This window comes from Colossoma macropomum, unplaced genomic scaffold, assembly GCF_904425465.1.
Source record: "Colossoma macropomum unplaced genomic scaffold, Colossoma_macropomum, whole genome shotgun sequence".
In the NCBI taxonomy this organism is placed as follows: Eukaryota; Metazoa; Chordata; class Actinopteri; order Characiformes; family Serrasalmidae; genus Colossoma; species Colossoma macropomum.
In genome coordinates, this window is record NW_023494803.1 from 27,523,389 (window position 1) to 27,549,261 (window position 25,873).

The following is a 25,873-nucleotide window of genomic DNA, read 5'->3' on the forward strand; positions in this document are numbered from 1 at the left end:
AAAAAGATACAATGTAAAATTACACTTTATTAGTATTCTTAAGTTTGAGACATCCACGTAATGTAACTGAAGTATTTTGAAAATAAGCTCTTTTGCTACATGTAAGGACATTTTAGACATTTGAATATTATAAATGGCCTTATTATGGGATGGGAAGGTTAGCCTCTTGAGGCTTCTGAAAGTCTTCAAAAGTACATTTGCATAATGTACATTAAAATTAAATCACTGACTTCACGTTGAGGCTGCCGGAGTGAACTGATGAGATGAACCAAGTTTTTCTGAGAAAGGGAAGGCATCTCCTTTGACACACACCTTCTCGACGTGGCAGTGCCTCTTCAGCCATGTTGGTTGCTACGTCAGCGCCCGAGTCCGTTCAGCGAGCTTGGAGAGCAAACCGAGAAAGCTGAGCTCAGAGATACCGGTGGCTTTGGGTACGTACAGTCGGCTGTTTGGGTTTTCATTGGAATATTTCAGTGTGGTGTTGCCTCAAAGAGTGGTATACTGTCATTGAGGTATTAGCCTGGTTGTTGCGAGGGAAAATACTGAGCGGACATTTGCCAGCTAGACGCGATGAAAACTAACTCTGGTTTAGCCAGCTAGCATGTTGACGAATTTGAACCCTGACTACTGTTACTTCTAGCTGAACTTACCTGGCTAGCTAACGTTAGCTCTCACCGAGGGGTGTGGAGATGTCTTATTTTCTCGTTATCACTACAATCTAAGTGGGCTACGTATTGAAGAGCAGATTGATTTAGCTAGCTGGAGGAGATATTTATTTACTGACGGTGAACTGTTTAGCTGACGAATGCAGCTCGATGTAAAGCTAGCGTTAACTGTAGCTAAATTCGCTTAGTGGGTCAGTTCACTCTTAAAAACATTTAACGTTAAACGGTTCAGACCTTATTCAGACAGACATAAGGGTTTTTTTTAGAACATGGCATTAACAGTTAAACTTCGCTGCTGTGCTGAAGAGTCGACAAGCTTGTGATAACCGTTTGAATTAAAAGATAAACAGTTCGTTTAAATTAGTGCATTACTTTAATTACAGTGTCAGAAGTGTGAAATATGTGCGGATTTCCAAAAGAAATACGCGCTGTTTGCGGTGCGTACCGGTCAGCAAAGGTTAAGCATCATATTGGCATTTTTCCATAGCTGAAAGTTCTACTCATTTGTACATGTGGCATGTACTTGGTGCTCCAGTTTATCTTTGATACACCCTCTTTATTACAGCTTTTTATGTACCAGACCTGTTTGATCATTGGCAACCTACACGAGTATGTGCATCTCTGCTATCTCAACTATTGATCCCACTCAGTGCAGCTGTTTACCTTCTCCTCCACATTCTGGGTTTCTTATCTTGATCTCATCGCACTTTATATGAATTCTGTTCATTCTTCCAACACTTTTCTTACAGCTCACAGTTGCTCGAGGGTGCCATGACAACCTTCCCAGAGTTCATTCAGCAGAACGAGGACCGAGATGGGGTGCGTTTCAGCTGGAACGTTTGGCCCTCTAGTCGACTGGAGGCCACTCGTATGGTGGTCCCCGTGGCATCTCTTTTCACCCCTCTAAAAGAGCGCCCAGATCTCCCACCAATACAGTACGAACCACTCCTGTGTAGCCGGGCCACCTGCCGAGCCGTGCTCAATCCTTTATGGTGAGTCACTTCAGTGAAGGCTGATAGACAGTTGAGTGTGCTCATTCTCCTGTTCATTTTTTATCAACATAATGGGTTCATAGATGGAGGATCTGTCCATCAGCATCGAGAACGGCAAGTTTTTGCCTCTCATAGCACTGCCTACATGTGACTACAGTACACTCTTAAAAATGATGGTTTTTCAAGACTTCTTAGTAAATGGTTTTCTTTAGAGCCATGAACACTCAGAGAAACCTTTGATTCTTTGAAGGATTAAAAGGTTCTTTGCATTGTAAAAGTGTTTATCAGATTGTACTGTAGATGGTTCTAATTAGAACCTTCTTGAAAAGGTTTCTCCTGTTGTTATGATATGAGCTTATAAGAATAGAAGAATTCTTTTCAAAAAGGTTCTATATAGAACCATCTACAGCACATTCACTGTCAATCTGAAGAACGCTTTCATGATGCAAAGTATCCTTTAATCATGTAAAGGGTCCTTTGAGTGTTTGTGGTTTCATATAAAACCATTTTCTTTACTAAGGAAACTTTTGAAGAACAGAGTATATGTCAGATTCTAAAATGTACTTTTTTTTGTCTTTTCTCCCTCAAACAGTCAAGTGGATTACAGAGCAAAACTGTGGGCTTGCAATTTCTGTTATCAAAGAAATCAGGTAGGAGCTAAAAGAGTGAGCAGTGATTAGATCACATTTTACTCATCAAAGGCTTCAAAGTCTTGTATTTGTCCCTCCTTAATGACATTATGTACATTTTGTCTAGTTCCCACCAACTTATGCTGGGATATCTGAGGTGAACCAACCAGCTGAACTACTTCCACAGTTCTCCACCATTGAATATGTAGTACAGGTAAAACTATTGAGTTGTGGAATAGTGAATAAATCTGTAAAAAAATAAATACATTATTAAAAACCATACGTGAATGTAAAGGGGAGTTCCACCAATTATTCAGCAGTTCTGCATAATGTTCTGTTTAAGATCTAAGCAGACATGTTTGGGGTACTTTGATGTGAAATGCAATATTCTGAAGAAACTTAACAAGTCAGAATTGCTTACAGCGCGGGTGATAGGAACCAGACGTCCAAAGTGTTTGATGCTTCTAAAAGCTACAACACACAAAGCTAGAACACTAAACGGTTACAAATGTGCTACTTAATGCTTGAGACATTGTATTGCAGTAGTTTTACAATTTTTAATGCCCATTAATGGCTGACGGGTGCATGCAGGGCTTTGTACATTTTAAAATAGACCCCAAAAAAGGCTCAGAAAACACATTTAGGCTCACTCTTCATTTTGCATAGTAAATAGAATGGCTGTTTAGAATGGTGTTATAGACATTGCAACCCCTGGTTCCTATCACCACCACTGTAGGTTTCTCTACAATGGATCATTTCATCTAAGTCCACTTTGAATGAATTTAATTATGCAGAAATTTTTAAAAATATGTGGAATTACCCTTTAGTCCTAAAGAGAGTAAAAGTATAAAAGTAACCCATTTAGCACTGTTCAGAGCTTAAACATTGATGAAACAATAGAATGTGGAAATAGCAAAAGCAATGAAATAAAATGTCAGCTGTGTCTGGTCATCCACAGCGAGGTCCTCAGATGCCTCTGAACTTCCTGTATGTGGTGGACACATGCATGGAAGATGAAGACTTGCAGGCTCTGAAGGAATCTCTGCAGATGTCTCTGAGTCTGCTGCCCCCCACAGCCCTTGTGGGGCTCATCACATTTGGTCGAATGATCCAGGTCCATGAGCTGGGCTGTGAAGGCATCTCTAAAAGCTATGTCTTTAGAGGAACCAAAGACCTCAATGCAAAGCAGCTTCAGGTGAAGTTTTTTTTTTTAGACAAAGATATATTTTGAAAGTCAAATAATGCAAGTAATGACAGTTTTTATCAGTTCTGTTAATTAATAGATAGTCTTCCTTATTTATAAACCATTCACTAGTAAAACTAAAGAGTGCAGTACAGTATGCTGTTTTGAAAAGTATTTTTGATGGGACTGGGCAGAATATGCAAACAGATTTAGGGTTTGGGGTGTTAGTGCTGTGCAGAACATGACAAGTATAACAACAAATTTGTTGACCTGTATAATAACACTTTCTGAAAAATTGCCTGAATGTCTGTTGAATTATGTGGTTTATTCAGTAGAATTGCTCTGTATGTTAACTACAGGAGATGCTTGGATTGACCAAACCAACTGCAGCTCAGGCAAGTCGAGGACCACAACAACCCCAAGCTCCTCCTTCTAACAGGTGCCTTTATATTTTTCATTTTTCTTTTGTTTTGTAGTGTGAATGGGTGTATTATGATCTTGGGAAATGGGAACATCATGGAGATGCAGTGTTTGCATTGTAGAGAGCACCTAGTGCTGTAAAATGACACCATATTCCTTATGTTTTGCAACAGTGTTTAACATCTGGGCTGTTGAACAGCAGGTATCAGCTCACAATACCAATTTCAGTGCATCTTTAATAGAATTATCTAAGACTGAGTCCTCTTTGATATTGTGGCATGTATATGTTTAAGCATGCATTTCGTATACTGATTAGCATTCTTATTCTCGTCATTGATCGATAAAGCTAGGTGAATACATGGATGTGAGATGTGGGCTGTTCTATTGAATTTGGATGTTTTTAACATCACACAGCTTTGTTGGTTCAGTCACAGTTTTTGAGCTTTTTGAAAGCTCACACGTTTGGAGAATAACTATTTCAAAGGCTGTAATCCATCACAGTCGGCTAAGCCTACACTACAGTTAATCATCTTAGAGTTTTCAGTTGTTTTTGAGATTTAGCTATCTGTCTTTTTGAGTCTCAGTTAAAGATTTACTGGATTATAGCCTAGTAAAATATACACTGAAGAATGATGTGTTCCGTAGGTTTCTGCAGCCAGTGCAGAAGATTGATATGAACTTGACTGATCTTTTGGGAGAGCTGCAGAGAGACCCATGGCCCGTCACTCAGGGCAAACGACCCCTCAGATCTTTAGGAGTAGCGTTGTCCATTGCTGTTGGACTGCTGGAGGTAAATCTAATTGTTAATGCAGTGTTTCCAGTACTGTTGGTCTTACATAAACTGTATAATATTTTTGGCCTGCAGAATATTTTGTGTTTATCATAGCACTCGTAACATCAAATGCAGAAACTGTAGAAAAAATGGTATGCTGATAGTGAAGTGTCTAATTTGTGAGGATTGCTTCTGGTGTTGACATACATTTGCATTACTGTTTATAGTGTTTTTGGTGTTAATTCACAACTGCATTTTTTTTCATCTCTTCTCTTTTGATAGTGCACGTTCCCTAACACAGGGGCCAGAATTATGACCTTCATTGGTGGTCCAGCCACCCAGGGCCCAGGCATGGTGGTAGGAGATGAGCTGAAAACACCTATTCGCTCTTGGCATGACATAGAAAAGGACAATGCAAAGTTCATGAAGAAAGCAACTAAAGTAAGTCGTCTTTATGTCTTTTGAAAATAAAAAATAGGGTAAAAAATAAATGGGACTGTCAGGTAATTCACTTAGAAATAAGAAAAGGTTGTGGAAATATGTTTTTTTTTTACCAGTCAGCCAGATGAAGATAATGCACATTCACATAGAAACAGAAATACAAAGTAGATGAGGGCTGCCTAGCCTGTGTGAGACATAAGAACAACTGTTAGTCTCCGACAGCTGCTGTATGTCGCTGTTAAGGAATATGCTGTCACTAAATGTCATAGGTATCTATGCACAGTGCTTTTGAAGGAAAGCTTAGACCTTTCTACAGATAAGAGATGGGATTGGGCAGTGTACAAATATTGGCACCCCTGGTAATCATGAACAAAATGAGCTGTAAAAAAATAATCTTAATTACTTATACTTTTGATCTTTCTTTTAAAATATTAGCAAAAAATTTAAGGTATAATGATCAAAAGAAAAAAAAACTAAATCTTGTCCTGAAATAAATATGTTTCTTAAATCTGTGTGCCACAGTTGTTGGCTTACAGTTGAAAATGCCCATTTCCACTATCAGGTCAATAATTAAGTAGTTTAAAAGAAATGAAGATGTTAAGAATCTGCCAGGAACATGACGTATGTCTATACTGACCCCACACACGCCGAATCTAAAGGATCTGTATGGAGAAATGGTCTCGGATCTCTTGCCATGTGATCTCTAGTCTCATTATGCATTACAGGAGACTCAGAGCTGTTATCATTGCAAAGGGAGGCTGCATAAATTATTAAATGAAGGAATGCCAACAATTGTGGCCACATGGATTTGAGAAAAGCATTTATTTCTTAAGATTTAGTTTTTTTTAATCATTGTATTTCAAAGATTTTTTGTTAATATTTATAAGCAATAAAGAATTTTTTATTTTTTACAGCCTGTTTTGCTCATGTTTGCCAGGGGTGCCAGTATTTGTGGAGGGCACTGTATTATGTTTTTCCATATGTTAAACTCAGCAAGTAAATAGTGTGAAAAATTTTTAAGCAATTGAGAAATTGTGCTCTAAAATGTACTGAAAATGCCATATTTAGGTTTGTTCTCTGTAGAGGGTGTGTTCACTTATTTTCGCATAGAAAATCAACAAACATGTCATTTGAACTCAGGGTGCATTTTGCTGTTGTTGACCTAAGAACTACATTTTTGAGGTTTGGAGAAATAAATGCAAAACACTTTGCATAATTATTGAGTACATGTCTAACTGATGTCTAACTTGTCATAATGAACATTTTTTGTAGTTTTGCCATTTTAATGTGATTATTCATTTTAAGTAAAACAGGAAAATCCAGTGTTCAGAATGTTCAGAATCTGCACTATTTAAACATTTACATTAACATCTACTGAAAACCTGGGATTTGGTTCCCCAAATCATGGTAGTGCTAAGGTCATTATAAACTTGTGTAAACTGTGTGACTTGATTAATAGTTTTTCTGTTTATGTAATTTGTCAGTGTCCATCAGTTACTAATGTTTTTGACAAGAAGTGATTGTTTTCCCCCCCTATGGACCTGGTTTCTTGTGGTTATGACACAGGCTTAATTGGCTTAATGCAGGGTGTTTCATTTAATCTAGAAGATAATGTTAAATCTAAGACTCGTTTGCTAAAGACAGTTTTATTATTGCCTTATAGCATTATGAGGCCTTGGCCAACAGGGCTGCAGCTAATGGTCACATTATTGACATCTATGCCTGCGCCCTGGATCAGACAGGACTAGCGGAGATGAAGTGCTGTACCAACTACACAGGGTGAGAACCACAACATATGCATTAACTTCAGTATAGAGTTAGAGTTGGAGACTAAAGGTCTGCCTCCTTTTCTTTGCCTCCTTTCCTGTAATTAGCTCATGTTACAATCTGTGATTTAATCTCTAGAAACAAGTGTGTTGTTTGTGGTGTTAATAGTTGTGTTCCAGGCACTAACTCTGCCTTTAGGTGTTGTGGTGTTATTTATCTGAATGTAACACATTTTTATTGTGGTCTGGTCCTACAGGGGCTACATGGTGATGGCAGACTCATTTAATACATCCCTCTTTAAGCAGACCTTCCAGAGGGTTTTCACTAAGGATGTCCAGGGGACTTTTAAGATGGCCTTTGCAGGAACTCTAGAGATTAAGGTAAGGTCTTAGCTTTATACTCCATTGTCTTAACTGTTCAGCCAGTGTGCTATTTAAAGCTTTCTTCAAGCCAGATGGTTGTGTTTATTTCAGACATCAAGAGAGATTAAGATATCTGGAGCAATTGGCCCGTGCATCTCACTGAATGCTAAAGGACCCTGCGTATCAGAAAATGTGAGTTACACTTGAGTCATACGTTGGATTTAAGGGAAGAACAGAAAAATCACTTGAACTAATACGGCATGTAGCATTGGTATTTTTTTTAACTATGTAGTTAATACACTTTCAACACAATTATGTGTTCAAGGACGTTTTGTTCTTTTTGATGATGTCAGTAATTAAACATTTGCTCTGCAAAATTTTGACCTCTCCTGTTAACATTTGTTTCAGGAAATTGGAACGGGTGGTACTTGCCAGTGGAAGATCTGTGGTCTGGATCCCAACACCACACTGGCGATTTACTTTGAAGTTGTCAATCAGGTATAAATGTCTGTAACTCACCTGACTCATACATGCCTCACTAAACCATGTGCTACATTCACTGCATTTTTTTGTGCTGTGTCATAAGTTGACCTCATTATAAATGATAAGGTATGACCAAATGGCTCTTGCCCCAGTTATCTGTGCCAGCTAGGCTAGGTTTGAGTAATGCTTTACATGAGTTGGTAAAATAAAGATAAAATGAGCACAGTAATTTTAGGTATCAGATATTGTATGGTCTCATCCACTAGGGGGCAGGTTCTATCAAGAAACAAGAACGAAAAAGCTGATGTGTGAAATTAAATTAGTTTATCTTTTTTGGGGTAGTGGGGGGTGTGTACAGTGATCCATGTGCAAAACATTTTTACCAGAAATATAAAATGCACACAAAGACTATTTGCAGTTAATTATTGATAGCTCTTCAACAGTGCTGATGATTGCAATTTTGTTTCCTTCGGCACCCCTATTAGTATGGTAGATAAAGTTCCTCAAGTCAAAGACTCAGTATTTCTTAAGTAATTTTGTAACTGTTTAAGGCAGACACAAAACCACATTCATTTCTGCTGTTTCATCTACTCCTTTCCGAATTTGAATGCTCTTGTTCTCAATGCTTTTGTTGCCTTTATTTGATATGTAAAGAATGTGATTTAGCAAAGCACAAAATGTTCTGAGATTTTTATTCAATTTGCATCACATACTACCTTTTTGAACAAGAGAACATGTGAAAAGAAATATTAATCACACATTACTCACATTTTACTGTTGCTCTGCATAAACATGTCAATAACAACTGCTTACTGATCTAAATAGCACTTTGAATGAGGGCATGTGCTTGCTTAGCAAAAAAAAGAGGGGGGTGCATCCAACAAAATAGACTTATGCATGTTTTATGTAGTGATGAACATGGTAGCACACAGAGAGCTCCATTTCTACATGCTGAAAATGATTTTAATGCCAACAGGACTGTACACATTCCTGATGAGAGGTTTAAATGAACAGCTTTTTTTGAGGGGGTGTGGGGTGGGGTACTGGGTGTGATGGGTTCAGAGGGTTAAAAGAATGGAACTGAAAGTGTGTCATTCAGTGTTCTATAATAACAGATCCTTTTTTGATGGAGGCAACTGAAACACATTGTTGGCATTGCTCAGTGTGAAAGTTGCTCCAGAAGGAGCTGCTGTGTGAGTTATCACAATTTCTGTTTACACCGCAAATTATTACAGAGGCAAGTTTGCTCTTGTTAGTCCCACCAGGTCCATTTAATTACTTGGACAGCTGCTTCTGTAGATCACTGAATTTTTGTATCCTCTTCAGATAGTTCCCACATCAGCCAGAGGTGTTATAATAGACACGCTCAGCTCCCTGCAGGCTCGTGGAAAGGCTCAGTATGTGTTTGTAGTGCAGGAAGTGCACTGGGTGTTGAGGACAGGCAGTTGTGACTCTTGCTGCCCGCCTGTGTAGTTGTGCTCTTGGGAAGGGGGTTCTTGTGAGCATGCGCCAACGTCTGTCGGATTTTTTTCACAGTCCTGCGTAGGGCGGCTCTGTACCTCCTGAGAGAATCAAACAAGGTCATGATTAACCACCCACACACACACTCACTCAGCTTGTTCTGTTATCCCCTGACTGCATAGCAACAGCACTGTTTCGTGTGTGGCATCAGGTTTGCACGTGAACTGTAAACTGCCTTGTTATGGAGCTGCATGCTGTTGTGGTTTATATTTGGGTATAAATGACATCCACTGCTTACGTTTGGGTCATGGAGATGATCCATGGGTTGAGTGCGGAGGTGAACAGTGCTAGCCAGGTGGCTATGGCGGAGGCAGACTGAGGGCTCTCTTGCCCTGTCAAGGTCTCGTAGAAGCAGATGGTGATGTATGGCAACCAACAAATAAGCAGGCACACTATACATAAACACACACACATAGACACACACACAAATCATATGATTCAGTTAATGATTAAGGGCAGGACATATTTGATTACATGCGGGGGATATTATATTACTGTCTTGTATGCATGTTGCGTGTGTGATAACTTTGTTTTGTTAGCTACCCTGTGCAGCCTGCTTGCCCTTGTTAGCTTTTATGTGTATCTTCTGTATTTATGAGTGCTATATACAGGTAGTGCCAACCTAGAAATGTATTTTCAAGCTTGCAGACAGAGAATGAAGGGCAGTCTGTTCTTTGGTGAATTTACATTACTGTGCAAAAGTCAGAGACCACCTTTGACTTATTTCATTTACAGCTGAAACAGCCATTAATCACAAGTTTTTTCGTTTTTCAGAAGATATTTCTGAGGGGATTGGATATAAGATAATCTACTTGCATAAGAAAATGGAAAGTCAAAGGAAAACAAGTAAACTGGAGTTCAGCGGTAGTGCTGTGGGTCCAAAAGAATGTGTAGCTGTCAAGAAATCATTACTGAGAAAAGGAAATAAACAAAAAAGAAGAAGATCTGCAAATTAAGCAATGAAGCTGCAGGTGTTGTCTGAACAATGGCCTGGCCACCCTAGAGTTCAGCCCTCAGTGTTTGGGATTACTTGGATCAGGGTTTCTCAACCTGTGGTCCAGGGACCAAAGCCCGCTGTAGTGGTCTACGGGCCTGTAGGTCATAGTGGGCTGGAAACGTCATAAAAACTTACGCGGAAAAAAGATTAACTTAGTAATTAAGAAGCGAAGAAACGAATGTTATATATAAAATTATAACAAATATACATATAAATAAAAACACTGCAGGACTAGGCTAAGTAAACGTCATACGTTTGAGACAACACAGATACGGGCATGCAATACAGACAATTAGCAAGTTTCTCAGGGTGCTTTCACACCTGCCTTATTTGGGGTGGACCTACCAGACTTTTTCTTTAGTTCGCTCTGTTTTGACATCTGTGAATATTCCACCCGTATTCGGGTCTGCAACAGACAGCTGAACTGTGGTCCGTCAAAAACTGCAGGTCTCAGTCCACTTCTGTGTAGTTTTCTGTTAAATATGTTGTATGCTTTTTTTTTCTTTATGCCAAAGAATGAGTAACTTGTACTTATTGGATGTTTTGTCTAGAAATTCAGTTAATTAATTATGGTCTCTGACTTTTGCACAGTATTGTATTTAACTTAATTATTATTAGCAGGAGTGGGCAATGACTAGGTTTAATCATATTGTGATCAGTTACATCATGATACCCTTTTTAAGCATAGGATTCATATTGTTAATACTTGTTAAACTTTAATTTTAATTTGTTTCAAACTACTACTATTTGTTTCAAACTAATGTTTCATTACAAAAGAGAGTAATTAGTCCTGTATAACAGGATTTACTCTAGCACAGTATGTAAAACATTCAAGATCAGTGCTGAGTGATTTCTCTGTGGTTTTCATTCAGCTTACCTATGGTTGTCACCATAACTATGGAGCTCTTGATGTAATTATTGGCAGGCACATAAAAGCAGTGCTGCTCATTGCAAACAAACGTCCCTCGTCGTACTTGATTCCTTGCTATGTACACTATATATCCATACATGGAGCACATTGCCAGAATGGGCATGATGACTCCCACCACTATGAAGAGCATGTTAAAGCCTATACTAGCAGGCTTGAAGCTGGGTGAGCAGAGGAACCTGCTGCTGCTGTAGCCATAGTTTCCAAAGCCTAGCAGTGGCAGAGCTGCGTTCAAGAGCGAGTACATCCAAATGATGACAAGAATAACTCTAGTCCTGTGTGCGGTGAATATATTTGCGTAGTTTAGAGCGAAGCAGATCTCTATGAACTTGTCGACGGTTGCCCAGGTGAGTGAGTGGATGGAGGCCAGCTGTAGCAGCAAGAAGAAGAAACCACTGCCTTGGCACAGTGCACTGCTACTGGGGTAGCCCTGTGGCCGGAACAGGCTGTTATAAGCCCCAAAGGGGATGGTGGACAAGCCCAGAGCCAGATCGCACATGCTGAAGCTCAGTGTAAGAGTCCATGTCTCTGTGTGTAGGCTCCTGTTGAGCAGCAACACGAGGAGCAGCACAGCGTTTCCACACACAGAACAGAGGCTGGAGCCAATCATCAGCACGGCGTAAACCCCCGCCATCCACTGCATTGTGCCCACCTTAGAAAGTTTCTCTCCTGCTATGTTTATATGCACATCTGAACACAGGCATCTACAGGTCCTAATTTGCCATGGTTGCATCCATAGTTTGCCACCACTGTCAAGCCATAGTCTGAGACTGAGACTTCTGGCTGTGAAGAAGTCAGGTCAGGTTATCCCGTGATGAGGGGAATTTTCCAAAGCTCCGGAGAGTGCTGGTTATGCAGGTGTTGGCCTCATGCTGTGCCTCATAAGTGGATGATCCAATGCAGTCACTCGATTACTACATGCTAATCTCTGTGGGATGTGTCAGTTTAGCCCTCCTCTTTTCACCTGCCAGCCCCAGCAAGAAAACAAAGCCACTTTAAGAGAAAACTATGCAACCCACTACGGTCACTCTTAATGTAATAAAGTGTCAAACATATTAAGAGGGTAAAGTCTGTGGACACAAACTGCGGACAGCTACAGTAACTGGGCTGTTCTGTCAACAAGAAGCTCCAGATTTAATATCCTCTCCTGCAATGGCTGCTGGCTGCCAAGTTAATGAGCCATTCTGCACCCAAGTGCTGTTGGGGTAATTGGCAAGAAGCATGACTCTAAAGCAGTTTAAGCCTTAATCATTAATTATTGCTGTGCTGCCTTCACTAAGCTTAAGCCTTCTCTCCAATTATATTCTGTTGTTTTGCCCTTCGTATGTCTCTTTTATTGTAAGTGTTGTCTGGATTAGTTTTGTTTTTCCTCAGTATGTCCGCAACATTTGCGATACCTTGTTGACTGAAGTCTTTTTGATGCAACTTTTCATTTTCATTGTTTAAATGCTCAAACTGAATGAAAGCTGCAATTGTCATCGTAAACCGAAGTAGTAGTGTCAAAATGGGCTTTTTCCGGCCATAGCTGCGCAGAGATTTTCCCTTCTTTTTACCACTCTTCTAACACTCTGAATTCAACTTTTGCTAATTAATTAGCTGATGAGTTGAATCAAGTGAGGTTAGTGAGACAACTCTGCGGAGGTGTACCCCGGAAGGAACCCAGTTTGACACCCCTGAACCTAGAGCAATTTCAGAGTTGCACCAGAAAAAAATGTAAAGCTACATTATGTAGCAATTTTACCTTCAAATAACAACTTCAAAATCATTTTGATAATACACTGAATTATAATAGAGAGAGTGGCATATTTGTTATTGCCACTCTGGGCCTGGAGTGCCTGCTACAGTACTATGTAACTTTGGAGAAGTGAGCACAAGACGTCTCGCGAAAAACTGCGTAATCACTTATGGTACCACATCACAGACCGAATAGCCTGAAGAAGATATTATAGGAGGAAGTGAGGAAGGAAAAAAAAGAGAGAGTGACTGAGCAAGAGACCAGACAAGAGTTATTCTTGGACTGGTTTTTACCTGTTGGCAATAGATAAAAGGATGGAAGACTGTCTCACAGCTCATGGGAAATGACAGCAGTGTACATCCCTGCAAATGTTTTTATAGAAGATTGCAGCGTAGGCTGTAACATTATCTATGTCATCTGTCTCATGTGTTTTGTAGTTTTTGCAAATGCCAAATGCCAAAAGCCATCTAACCTCACTCCCATTTCAGGCTAGAATGCAAAGAAATAAATTCACTCTAACTATCTTAGCCTCTTATCCTCCTGGGTTGTGGGGGGTGCCCACTAGGACACAGGGAGAACATGCAAAATCCATACAGAATCATCCGGTCATCCAGCTGGTGAATCAAACTCAAAAAGTTTGGTCAGTCTTAGTCAATCTCTTGCCATATAAGCCCTGAAAGTTTGCAGCGTCCTGTAATAAAATCCTGTAATATTTCTCTACCTTGTAATTTCTCTTCTTGTGTTATCTTAGCGAATATTGTGCTGAACTCCAGCTCTCCTGCAGAATCTGACTACGTTTCACGAGCAGTGAACAGTGGGAACTTGGTTGTACACACATAGAAACAACCAAAATCACAAGTGTAATCTGTAGCATCCATATGCCTGCAGTCAGATTCTGTATCCTTCAGCTTGTATACAACTTTCCATGAGGGGGGTTGAAAGTGTGATTTGTATTTACATTTTACAACTGTAGGGGGACACTAAGAGCAAAAACTGTGCCTTATACATTTACAAGCACCCCTCTGTACAAAACTCAACAAGTTTTCCTTCTTTTTGCAGCACAATGCTCCAATTCCTCAGGGGGGCCGAGGGGCCATACAGTATGTGACTCAGTACCAGCACTCCAGTGGACAGAGACGCATCAGAGTCACCACTATTGCCAGAAAGTTAGTAGTTCTTCCTACATTGTACATTCATTTGCCCAAGCTATTCCAGCAAATAGGTTACATATTAAGTGAACTGTCTTGGGTCCCTTATCAGCCTTTACCTTGTTTCCAGATTTTAGACTACTTCCAAACATATGATTTTTATTCAGAGTGTTAAAAGATCTTGTTTACCTGTTGTATCTTTAAATAAAGGAATTCTAGAGGGAATCTCATATGAATTTTGTGACATTGTAGACTGTGTTTGAAGGAATGAAATGAGTGCATGGCTTGCAGAGTTACAATTCAGTCATCACCTCTCCTCATATTCCATTTGTTGTCAACAGACTGGCCCAGTTTCTATGACAACTTGTGTATTTGGCCATTAAACGTTTCCACTTTTAGCATGTGGAATTTGTTTGACTGTGCACCTCCAAAAAGTATGTCTTATACTGACACTGTTGGATTGGTTTAAGCTCAGTTTACGCTAAAAGCTTAAGTCAAGAAGAGCGTAAATACTCCCTAAACAGTCATTTTCTAAATGATCGTTGACCTTAGGTCCTCTCTTATTGAGCACACTTGTTATACTTATTTAACATGCATACAATGGTAGATAAATCGATGTGGCTTAAATTGATGAGGCAGTAGCATGTGTGCAAAGGTCAGTGTGTTCTGATGCATTATTTCTTCCTCAGCTGGGCGGATGCACAGACGCAGATTCAGAACATCGCAGCGTCTTTCGATCAGGAAGCTTCTGCTATTCTCATGGCCCGCCTTGCTGTGTACAGAGCTGAGTCAGAGGAGGGGCCAGATGTCTTGCGCTGGCTGGATAGACAGCTCATTCGCCTGGTGAGGAGAGCCTGACCTCTCTAGCTGTCAATATGATTGCCAGTGAAGCATAAAACTCATGGATTATTTTCTTGCAAGCTCATTGCCCTCTGTTCTGAGCCTATTTTGAGACTGATTCTTAAATATTTGTCTCCTTTTTCAGTGTCAGAAATTTGGAGATTACCACAAAGATGACCCAAACTCTTTCCGTTTCTCTGAGACTTTCTCTCTGTATCCCCAGGTAGGCCCCTCTGTCTCTAACTCTAGCTCTGTGAGCTCACAGCCCAAATCTCATCTTCCAGCTGTGACAGCACAACACTACTGTAATGAAATATAGATTTTCTGTATCAACAGTTTATGTTCCATCTGAGAAGGTCTCCGTTTCTCCAAGTGTTCAACAATAGCCCAGATGAGAGCTCCTACTACAGACACCATTTCATGAGACAGGATCTGACCCAGTCTCTTATCATGATTCAGCCAATCCTTTACGCCTACTCCTTCAGTGGTCCACCTGAGGTAGACCCACACTTTTTTCATTAAGTTGTTTATATTTGTGTAGAATCAACTTTTTTAGTACTTTATAAATGGTATGTTATTGTAAACACATAAGTTTGCTGAACAAATGTAAGAAAATATAGACTTTTTTATTTGTTTGGTTTCTCTGTTTTTTATCAGTGGTAAGCTATTATATTACAGAGTGTTCCAATAGTGTATTTGATTAACTAGCTGCATTGATTTCCCATGAAAGCAAAGTAAGAACTCTTATGTTGATACTTACATTAGCCCTCAACTAAAGGAGCAGCTATTATCTAAACAGGAGAGAACTGAAGAACAGCATAGCTGTATTAGCAACAGTGATGTGCACATTTAACAGTAAAGTGTCGTTTTACTTCTTCCACTGGTTTGCCCAATCAGAGATGAGCTTTTGGTAATATTTGTAGGACCGTTCTGAGAACATTCTATATTGTAAAAGGCCCATTATTTGCTCTGGCTTCAAGAAACAAAATATTGACGTAGATGTAATATGCAATTTATTAATTATCTCTACTTTAACATCAGAGTCTGTTCCCAAAGTCTGACATCATGTTCTAATGTGAAGTAGACAGTTGTGTATCTGAAATGCACTGTCATGGTGATGTCTCTTAAATCCCATGACCCTGCAGATTATTGTCCTGTGTCTCTTATCACAAGCTGTACTTGTGTTTAATTAGTAAACTTCAGGTAGCTTTCCATTATGAAAGACATTTTTATTATTTTCTTCTGTCAACCCTGTAACAGTATAACAAGCTGCTGTTCGTCGATTACTCTCAATTACCAGTGAACATTGAGTGATTGTTTCCAAGAGATTGAACGTTGCATCTATTTTCACACTCAACTTGGAGGTTGTGTGTATGTGAGGGAGGGGGCACCCATAATTGCTATCCTTGGATCAGTTCTTGCTGAAGTGTGTAATTTTCACAGTTGAGGCTGCCAGCGAAAACTCTAAATAACGGCTGAGGGCTCCTCAGCTGCACACCAGGTTAAACCATTATATATAACGCAGAGGTGTGCACTGTGGTTGCGATGCACATCTGTGCGACGTGTCATGCGTGGCCTCTAGCCAATTTCCCACAGGATAGGACTTGGATGGTAGGGAGTCACTCTCCTCTGTTAAATGATGCAGACTAGTGAATGGGTTGGGAGATAAGAACTCAAAAGTACTGAGACGTTGAGAAATGAGCAAGACTTCATGATGCTTTGAAAAGAAGATGTAGAAAGCGCGTCTTGAAGGACCAGACATGATCTTGTAATTAGAATACACTTCTAGGGACAATTTGTTGAACCCTTTGTGTGAAATCTGAACTAACAAGGTGCGTCCCCTCTAAAACCCACCCCTGTGCTCTTTCAGCATTGCAAGGACAAACGATAATACAACCAAAACATGCTATCTAGTAGAATGTTATTGTTAGTTAACGGAACTGTTCTGCCCTTGCTAGAATGTTTATTTTTGCCCTATGAAATATGTTCTCTGCATACTCGACACACATCTAAATGGTTATTTGGAGCTATTTTGGGGGTCCTTTTCAGCCATGCTAACTTGCATTACATTCCATTGGCTAACAACAGTCTTATTGTTCTTCAGACATTGTTGATTAACACACGGTTGCATGCTACTTTGAACACTTCAAGGTGTTGAATCGGTCTAGAAATTTCACTCCCAGTTTGTTCTCATCCTAATAAGTATTAATTTCCTCACACAATTAGTCCAGAATTTCTCATGACAAGATCACTTCCGGTCCTTCGAAACTAGCAGAAAGTGTCTTGGCAAACAAAAAAATAGATTTGCAAGCAACCTGTTGGTAGCAAGTTGAGTGTTCTTTAGACTCATGTACAAGTGTGGTGTGAGTGCTATACATATATTACACTGTAGTTGTGAGTCTGTCATCAAGACAGTTTGTGTGAAGGATTAGAACTGTAGGTGTTTGAGCTTAATGTGCTTTTAATGGAGAGCTTTACCCTTTATTATCCACTCTGGCTTTCTCCTGAGACGACAGTGCGAATGCTTAGAAAAGCTTCCACAGTAACTAGCACCTGTCAAAAGAGAGTGCTAAATTATGGGTTTTCTTTCCTTGCCTGCAGCCGGTGCTGTTGGACAGCAGTAGCATTCTTCCGGACAGAATTCTCTTGATGGACACGTTCTTCCAGATCCTCATCTACCATGGAGAGGTGAGCACAGCCTTTCCACTGAGAGAAACTAAGAGTCAGCTGGCCATACACACTCCATAGACCATATATATTAGATCAGTATAATTTGTCTCTCTGATATTGTGCTATACTTATGAAATGGAGTCAACATAGCTGTAGTCATTATGTGTCGCTAGTGCTAGGAAAGAAATTGTCTGATGGCGAGAGCTGGTGCTGAAATGCGTGATAATGAAGTTTGAGTGCAGTGTTATTTTTACAGAAATCTACATTTCTAGCAGCAATAAATGTTTTGCTGCTGTTCCTCCTGAGTGTGGATGGCCAGTTCACACATAAGCTGAATTTCTTTACAGTTGTCATGTATGTTTGAATGCTTTGAATATTTGCAGTATGCTAGGGACAATTCCAGAGTCTTTTTTTTTTCCTTTGCAGACAGTAGCTCAGTGGCGTAAAGCGGGCTACCAGGACATGCCCGAGTATGAGAACTTCCGCCACCTACTGCAGGCTCCAGTGGATGATGCTCAGGAGATCCTGCACTCACGCTTCCCTATGCCCCGCTACATTGACACTGAGCATGGGGGCAGCCAGGTAACCCTACTAAATTGATTGAAGACACCTAGAAACAAATGGGACATTTCCAATTAAGGGAATAGTTTAAGAGTTAAGAGTTCAGTATGTCAGGTGATCTCTGAGATGCATGCAAAGCCCAAGCTTGGACTTGGAGCTTCTAGCAGTTTAGAGAAAATGACCCTCTAGGAGTTTACAAGGAGGCTGTAATTTAAAGAGTGTCAGAGGGATTCTCCTTAATCAGGCCAAGAGTGTAATGGCTTATTCAGCAGCCTGTGCTGTTATGCATTAATGACCATGTTTAATCTGCCTCAGGGCTCAGACTGAGATCATGGTTTTGCCTGCAGCAGGCTACTGATTTGTTTATTCTTCACCCATGCTATCCTCCAGGCTCGGTTCTTGCTGTCCAAAGTCAACCCCTCTCAGACTCACAACAACATGTATGCCTGGGGACAGGTGAGTGCATCAGTGACAGTAATCAGTCTTTTTCTTTGTGCCACTATGTTTGCGTTGTCCCTCGCTTCAAGCATGTTGCACAAAGCATAATCATTACATTATTACTTCTTTGATTTCTAATGAACTTGCATCCAGGTACGAGGCTGCAGTAAGCTTCTTATTTGAATGTTACATTCTGCTTTAAATAGTGCAGCAGTTACATTCTAGTGACTGTACAGATGTCAGAATATAACGGTTCACCATTTAATGTGGAACAGAATAGGTAGCCAACCTCATCATCCAGGTCCTCTGACATATTTGGCTTCTTGCAGTAGTAGAATGACTCTGTTTGTGTGTGCAGGAGTCAGGAGCCCCCATCTTAACAGACGACGTGAGTTTGCAGGTGTTCATGGATCATCTGAAGAAGCTTGCTGTGTCCAGTGCTGCCTAAGAGCTTACCTAGACCACCCAAATGCACACCTTTTCACCTCTCCTGCATCAACCAAGTAATGCCATAAATCCCTACGAGAGCAACACTAGGAACGACTTTTGACCTTTCCCCTTTTATTTCATGTTTATGTGAAGCCCAAGCCCTTTAGGCTGCACAGTTTCTGTGTGGAGACAATAACATATACAGTTGTTTCTGCTGAGTAATGAATGAATGTTCATGAGATTTAGTGGATACAATATAAAAGATGCATCTCCGTTTCATAACACTACATGGGAATTGTGCTACAGGACAAATGATGTTTTGTTAATAACGTCACTGAATTATTTAGTCAGAATCTAATGGCAGCAAAAATGGCTTTGATGTATTTATGTTGCTGAGTTTCAGTTGACAGCAGTGATGTAATCTCATATTAAACATTTGTGGGGGGGGGATTGAATATCACAGCTTACCTACAGCTGCACTAGATTGTTTGGCAAAAGATTGTGGTAACAGTGCCATTGTAGCCAATTAAATGTGAATGCGTTAGTGCTGCCTCAAGCCCCCAGCTGAGTTTGTCTTACAGAATCTGTTTCTGATTTCTATCATAGTTTCTGTGTGGTGCAGGAATAAAGTCCCAGCCACAAACTTGCAGGCTTGCAGAATATGCCTTATTCCATCTGATGTCCTTCTATTTATGCCTCATTTCTAACAGTATTATAGAATTATTTACCAAATATTTCTAATAAAACAGCTTAATTGTCATATGTGTTTGAGTCATTTTGTGTGAAACAGTGTGGATGCACAGAAAGAACCCTCGCCTTTTTTCTTTACTCTCTCGCTCTCTTTCTGTACTGACACTTAGACCTGTAGACGGGGTATGTCAGTTTGCTGGTTGTGAATATTTTTTTTATGCATTTACTACCCAAGACAATTAGCGTCAACTTTTTGTGTTTGCTTTTTTTCCTTTTCCTTTGTATGTGTAACTGTTGACATGAAATTCTTGATGAAAGTCTTCATCATAAATTAAGCACCTCCAGCATGAAAGACAAGCCTATCAGTATATTATGTGGTTCCCAGAATTAGCTTTCTATTGTCTATGAGTTTAACTCCCAGTGAATTAACCTAGAGTATAATAAATGGTTAAAAAAGCTCCAGGATGCACTGTCCTGGTCTGCTGTGTGTGTACTTCTCCCAGCAGGAGAAACTGTGATGCCTGTAAACATGGCATTCTGCAGGCTGGGGAGTTACTTGGCAGAGTTTCTGAGGTGCTGATTGTATTATGGTATTTGAAGTCTCAGAAGTAGTCTACAGAAGTCTCTTTAGGAAAGCAAATAGTTTCTGATGTCCCAGTTTGGACCATTCTTCTTCTATTTATTTCCAGAGAAGCTATGTAGCAGCTTTGTATTTTGGCTGGAGTACCGATGGGAGTTTCAAGACACTTCCAATATCTACAAAGGTGTAAACTGAGAATATTTATTTTAGTTGTTGAAATAAACAAGCAGTTGTAAAGGCTTCTTTATACTGTGGTTGAAGAAAAGTTATGGTTACCCCATTTCACCCCTGCCCCATAACCCAATCCCCCCATTTAAACTATGAAGTGGCTCCAACAGTTTTAAAGAAGCCAGATCAGCAGTGAAGCCCATGATTTACATAAACTGCACAGGTATCTTCAGCAAGGTCACCTTAGATATCCTCTCATGTACCCATTTATTCCATTATTCTGTTCATTTCCAAAAACTAAAAAATGTGAGTGGTTTCAGAAGTAGGTGTGCACATCTGCAGTGAAATGAATAGCACCGTATGTTGGAGGCCTTTCTTTTCTGCAGGTTTAAATGCAACCTATCATGACTGTTTTCAAAGATGGCCACATGGGAGCACTAATGTATCTCATGATCTAATGCAACAGAATCAATATGCCACACTTCCATTATCAAACTGGTGTAAAAATGATCTCAGGAGTTTTGAAATCAACTTAGCATCCAAGTCCTGTGGAAGCACCGGTCACAAATTGCATCTCTAGTGCTCATTATTTTAAACCCTCATCTCCCTGAATGCCACAGTGTCCTCATTACTGAACCAGTTGCTTTTGTTCCTCAGTGGTGAATGTATTGACATGTGGATAGACCCCAGCTTGTGCCTCTGAAGAAAGCTGCTTTGGAGGGAAATCTAAATGTCTGTTGCAGCCTAAAAACACAATTTTGCCTCAATTTTGTCAGAAGACGTCAAGCAGTGTTGATGTACTAAAACGTTATGGTACCTTGGCTGCTTGAATTTCCAAACATTTGTGTATTTCTCTCTCTCTCGCTCTCGCTCTCTTTCTCTCTCTCCCTCTCTTTCTCTCTCTCGCTCTCTTTCTCTCTCTCTCTCTCTCTCGCTCTCGCTCTCTTTCTCTCTCTCCCTCTCTTTCTCTCTCTCCCTCTCTCTGTCTTTCGCTCTCTCTCTCTTTCGCTCTCTCTCTCTTTCGCTCTCTCTCCCTCTCTCTCATACTTTGTAAAACTTGGTGTTCTTGTTCTTTTAAAGTCTTTTTCCTGTAGCGATGAGTCCCTTTGTCTGGTTTAGCAAAAACACTGGGAGCAGACTGAGGCAGAGCAGCAACAGCAGGTTGCCGTGGAGACGGCAGTAGAAAGTAAAGGCTGGGCTGGTGGAGGGCAAGAAGAAACATATATATATATATATATCCTCGTATGTTTTGTGTCGGGCGTTCAGCTCAACTGCTGGATAAAAGTGAGCAATGTGCATCTAGAGTGAAGTTACAGCTCTCAGTGCCTCTGTAAAGCATGTAGTAGTTATGGAGACGACAGACATGATCTGAGGAGGAAGGCTGGACCACTTCCCTCAAAGCATCCGCAACACTGCAGCGTGCAGAACGTGACATCACATCCATAAAGACTACAACCAAAAATAGACATCTGTGCTTAGAAAATGGATGTAGTTCACTGGTGTTGTCAATTACAAATAGTTTGCTGGAATTGTTGCCAGGAGCAGTGAGCAGAAATACCACATCTAAAGGGTCTTAATCTGTGCTCAACTCGGCTGCAACACTGCTGAATTTGTGCACTAAAGCCACTGAAACGGTTTATCAGTCACTCTTATTGAGCTAGGCAGGGTTTAGGAATCCATTACTTATAGGAATCCATTACTTATAACAAGGTTACATAACGCTTTAATTTTAATTAACATCCTTTGATAATGATGCTATGTGAACTGAAGGTAACAGTATTTTATCTGAAAACAAAAGGCAATTGAGAACTTCCAGGTGCTAAAGACGGGAGTGAGATCTAAAGCACGTTTATTGAATTTCAGGTTTGTTCAAATTTCAACTAAATACATGGCTATTCACAACAATTATTAATCAATCTCATTGTCATATTTTTTTCAACTCCAGGACAGAATTCTGAACATGTAAAACTGTCCCTGTCGGATAAACAGCACTTAAAGCTTTCATCTTTGTAAGAGAAGAGACAATCAAGCTCCACTCTTGCTTCAGATCTGAAAAAAATCCACAGGCTAAAAGAGAGAGACCACATTAAAAGAATTAGAGATCCGGAACAAGGACAGTAGAAGGCCCAAGAGAAATGCCGGATGTCTCAGATTGAGAAACTAAAAGCAGAGTTGAAGAAGAAGGAAATGGACAAGGCTAAGAGCCGTTCAGAGAGGAAGCAGAGAGGTTAAGAGAGAACGAATGAATCAGAACAAATGAAAACGCTATCCTAGTACAATGCATTCTGAATCTTGAAGCTGCTAATCAGTAGCTTGAAGATTGGCAATTGAAGCGATGGAGGAGGAAGGAGAGAAGTGGAGAGCAGAAAAGGAAGAGAAGGAAGAGAGAATTTGGAAATTACATGAGCTCAGCTCAAATAATGTGGATGTGATTACCCAGTACAAAGCCTTGATAAAAAGAAAAGAGGCTGAGCAGGTTAATAGGAAGAGCGATAAAAGGGAGAGGAGATATGATTCTATCAGCAATTCCTGCTACTTGTTTCTGCTTCAGCTCCTTCACTGCTGAAACATAGAATGGTGAAGGAGCTGAAGCAGAAACACAAGTGTAACAAGAGTAAAGATTCAAAGCAGCTTTCGAAAAAAAGAATCAGACTGTACAAGTGTTACAAACCTTGATAAACACATTAATAAACACATGTGTTCTTTATTGCTTATCCTTTGAGCTTTCATTCAAAATATTAATAAAAATCTAACCTTTATTTGAAATACGCTGATTAAAAAACTAAATCTCATCAGGAAATAGATGTTTTTCTCAAATCCGTGTGCCACAGTTGCTGACGTCCATTCATTTAATACTTTGTGCAGCCTCCCTTTGCAATGATAACAGCTCTGAGTCATCTTCTGTAAAGCTTAATGAGACTGGAGAACACATGGCAAGAGATCTGAGACCATTCCTCCATACAGAACCTCTCCAGATCCAGCTCATCTCACAGGTTTTCTATTAGGTTTAGGTCAGGGGACTCGGGTGTCCATGGCAAAACCTTAATTCTGTGGTCAGTGAACCATTTTTCTGTTGATTTTGAGGTGTGCTTTGGATCATTGTCCTGATGTAAGATCCAAACTATGGCCCAGTTTAAGCTTCCTGGCTGAGGCAGTCAGGTTTTGATTTTATTTCTGCTGGTATTTAATGGAGTCTGTGATAAAATGCTTCTGAATAAATTGTCCAGGGCCTCTGGAAGTAAAACAGGTCCACAGTATCACAGATCCACCACCATACTTCACAGTGGGGATGAGGAACTTTCCTGCATGGCTATCTTTGTGCCCACGTCAAACTCACCTCTGGCATTTGTTGCCAAAAATCTCTATTTTGGTATCATCTGGCCACAGAACACAGTCTCACTGAATTTCCAGTAGCATCTGGCAAATTGTAGATGCTTGAGTTTAATGGTCCTTGACAGCAGAAGATTTCTTCTGGTAAACCCCCTAAACAACTTGTGGTTATATAGATGGTATTTGTTTGTGGTTTAGGAGACATTTTGACACCAAGACCTAACTAATATCTGCAATACTCTCTCTGTGATCCCTGGAGATTCTTTGTCCATTTGAATCATCCTCCTTGCTGTGTCTGGGGTCAGTGTAGAAATATTTTCTCTTTCAATCATTATTCTTTAAATAAAGCTTAGATTTTTGCTAATATTTTCAATGAAAGATCAAAAGAATAAGTAATTAAGAACATTTTTTACAGCTCATTTTGCTCATGATTACCAGAGGTCCCAATATTTGTGCGGACATGAACGATTCTGAATCGATTCACAAATGTCAAAAATCGATTTTCTGAATATTTAATTGATAACATAATGTTGACGGAACGCAAAAGGTGGAACTTGGAAGTGCGGAAGTGCAGCGCCCGGACAGTCTGTGGTGGCACACAACAAAAACACTACTGGATGAGTGAGAAATCCGACCGGCTCCCTCTGCATTAAAAGCCAGGTTAGGTCAGGAGTCACAACCCAAATGATAAGAAGAGCCATTTTGTCCTTTCAACAAAAATCAAACCAGCTTGGGAGCCACAACATTTAATGTCCAGTATGTCTCAGTATGGGATAATGTCCTAGTATAGGCTAAACAATATAAACGAAAACGCAGATTTACTTCGCTCTGCTTTAAGCTTTAGCCACAGCCGCTCAACGACTGTTTTACGAGGCTGAAGTCGCTTCTTATTCTCCAGCTTCCTGTTCGAATTTACCCGTTCCACCTTAAATTTTAACTGAGGTGCCGAATGTAAATGCGGCACCATTTAAGGTGGAACGGGAGAATTCGAAAGAGAAGCTGACTTCAGCTTCAGCTTTAGTGTGTGACAGTCTCTCGTTACAGATTTAACGTACCAGGAAACCAATTGCGCTGCTTATAAAAGCGAATAACGCATCGTGGCTATGTGACCTGCAGTCTACACGCCACTTCTCAGTCGTTGCGAAACAGGGCTTTTGCGCTATGTTGCACACGTCCCGCCTCAAAGATATTTTACTGACACAGCGATCCCCCCCCGTCTCTACAATGAGACCAAAACCTAAGTTATAAAATCACTAAAGAAAACGGGCAGAATAGCTGTAACGTGCTGCGTGGACATCCATTACCACTGGATCTTATTTCACCCTAACTGCAGCGTCTCGTGTGCTCCAAACAAGAGCAGTGAATGAGAGCCTTCCAGTTCACTTGCCACATCACTTGCATTTGTTTTATTAAAAAAGATATTGGAAGCAAATTCATTATGGATCATTACAAATACTTTGCTTTAAAAGTACCAAGTCACTTTAAATAAAAATAACACTGAGTCAATTTAAAATGTATATTATCTCTATATTCCGTGTATATTTTGTGTATATTTAATATATTTCAGTTGGTTATTCCTGTATTTTTCATTCTTACTTATTTACTTTCTGTAGAGTGATTACCTGAGCCTTACCATATAGAAAATGCTATATAGAAAAAAAGATGCATCAATAATCGTTTTATAATCGCATCGCAGCCCTCTGAATCGTAATCGAATCATGAGGTGCCTAGAGATTCCCACCCCTAATATATATATATATATGTACATATCGGACCCCCAGTTGCGCTGGTACAAGTGGATCAGACACAGCAGTGCTGCTGGAGTTTTTAACACCTCAGTGTCACTGCGTTTCAGAATAGTCCACCAACCAAAAATATCCAGCCAACAGCGTCCTGTGGGCAGCGTCTTGTGACTACTGATTAAGGACTAGAGTATCCACCACCCTGATAATACCTGCTCTGTGGTGGTACTGACCATTAAATAACTAGGTAAAAGGGGCTAACAAAGTATGCAGATCAACAGATGGACAACAGTCTGTAATTGTAGAACTACAAAGTGCTCCTATATGGTAAGTAGAGCTGATAAAATGGACCTTTTGTGTAGAAAAAAGGATTTGTGGTTTT

The 25,873-nt window shown here is 40.1% G+C and overlaps 2 protein-coding genes across 2 annotated transcripts; one reads left to right on the plus strand and one right to left on the minus strand.

Moving 5' to 3' along the window:
* The first annotated feature begins 323 nt into the window (after positions 1 to 323).
* On the plus strand, positions 324 to 19,741 carry sec23a (Sec23 homolog A, coat complex II component). Its single transcript, XM_036593580.1, has 20 exons — positions 324 to 431; positions 1,415 to 1,657; positions 2,250 to 2,307; positions 2,414 to 2,500; positions 3,245 to 3,481; positions 3,829 to 3,908; positions 4,535 to 4,679; positions 4,944 to 5,102; positions 6,766 to 6,881; positions 7,126 to 7,249; positions 7,343 to 7,423; positions 7,640 to 7,729; positions 13,955 to 14,061; positions 14,733 to 14,886; positions 15,029 to 15,106; positions 15,220 to 15,381; positions 17,485 to 17,571; positions 17,980 to 18,135; positions 18,505 to 18,570; positions 18,911 to 19,741. Exons 2-20 carry the CDS (start codon positions 1,437 to 1,439, stop codon positions 18,998 to 19,000), a joined length of 2,298 nt encoding a protein of 765 aa, XP_036449473.1. The 5' UTR covers positions 324 to 431; positions 1,415 to 1,436; the 3' UTR covers positions 19,001 to 19,741.
* Positions 9,367 to 11,803, minus strand: LOC118823776 (histamine H2 receptor). The gene is made up of 2 exons (XM_036593582.1): positions 11,110 to 11,803; positions 9,367 to 9,627 (listed from the first exon to the last, which is right to left on the minus strand). Exons 1-2 carry the CDS (start codon positions 11,801 to 11,803, stop codon positions 9,470 to 9,472), a joined length of 852 nt encoding a protein of 283 aa, XP_036449475.1. The 3' UTR covers positions 9,367 to 9,469.
* Positions 19,742 to 25,873: the final 6,132 nt, after the last annotated feature.

Bases quoted from the DNA above. Each gene is read 5' to 3' on its own strand.
- sec23a (XM_036593580.1), top strand. From the start codon at position 1,437: ATGACAACCTTCCCAGAGTTCATTCAGCAGAACGAGGACCGAGATGGG. The intron at 7,424-7,639 runs GTGAGTTACACT...CATTTGTTTCAG, and splicing joins GACCCTGCGTATCAGAAAAT to GAAATTGGAACGGGTGGTAC. The intron at 15,107-15,219 runs GTAGGCCCCTCT...CTGTATCAACAG, and splicing joins CTTTCTCTCTGTATCCCCAG to TTTATGTTCCATCTGAGAAG.
- LOC118823776 (XM_036593582.1), bottom strand. From the start codon at position 11,803: ATGCAGTGGATGGCGGGGGTTTACGCCGTGCTGATGATTGGCTCCAGC. The intron at 9,628-11,109 runs GTAAGCTGAATG...GTTTATGTATAG, and splicing joins AGTTATGGTGACAACCATAG to TGTGCCTGCTTATTTGTTGG.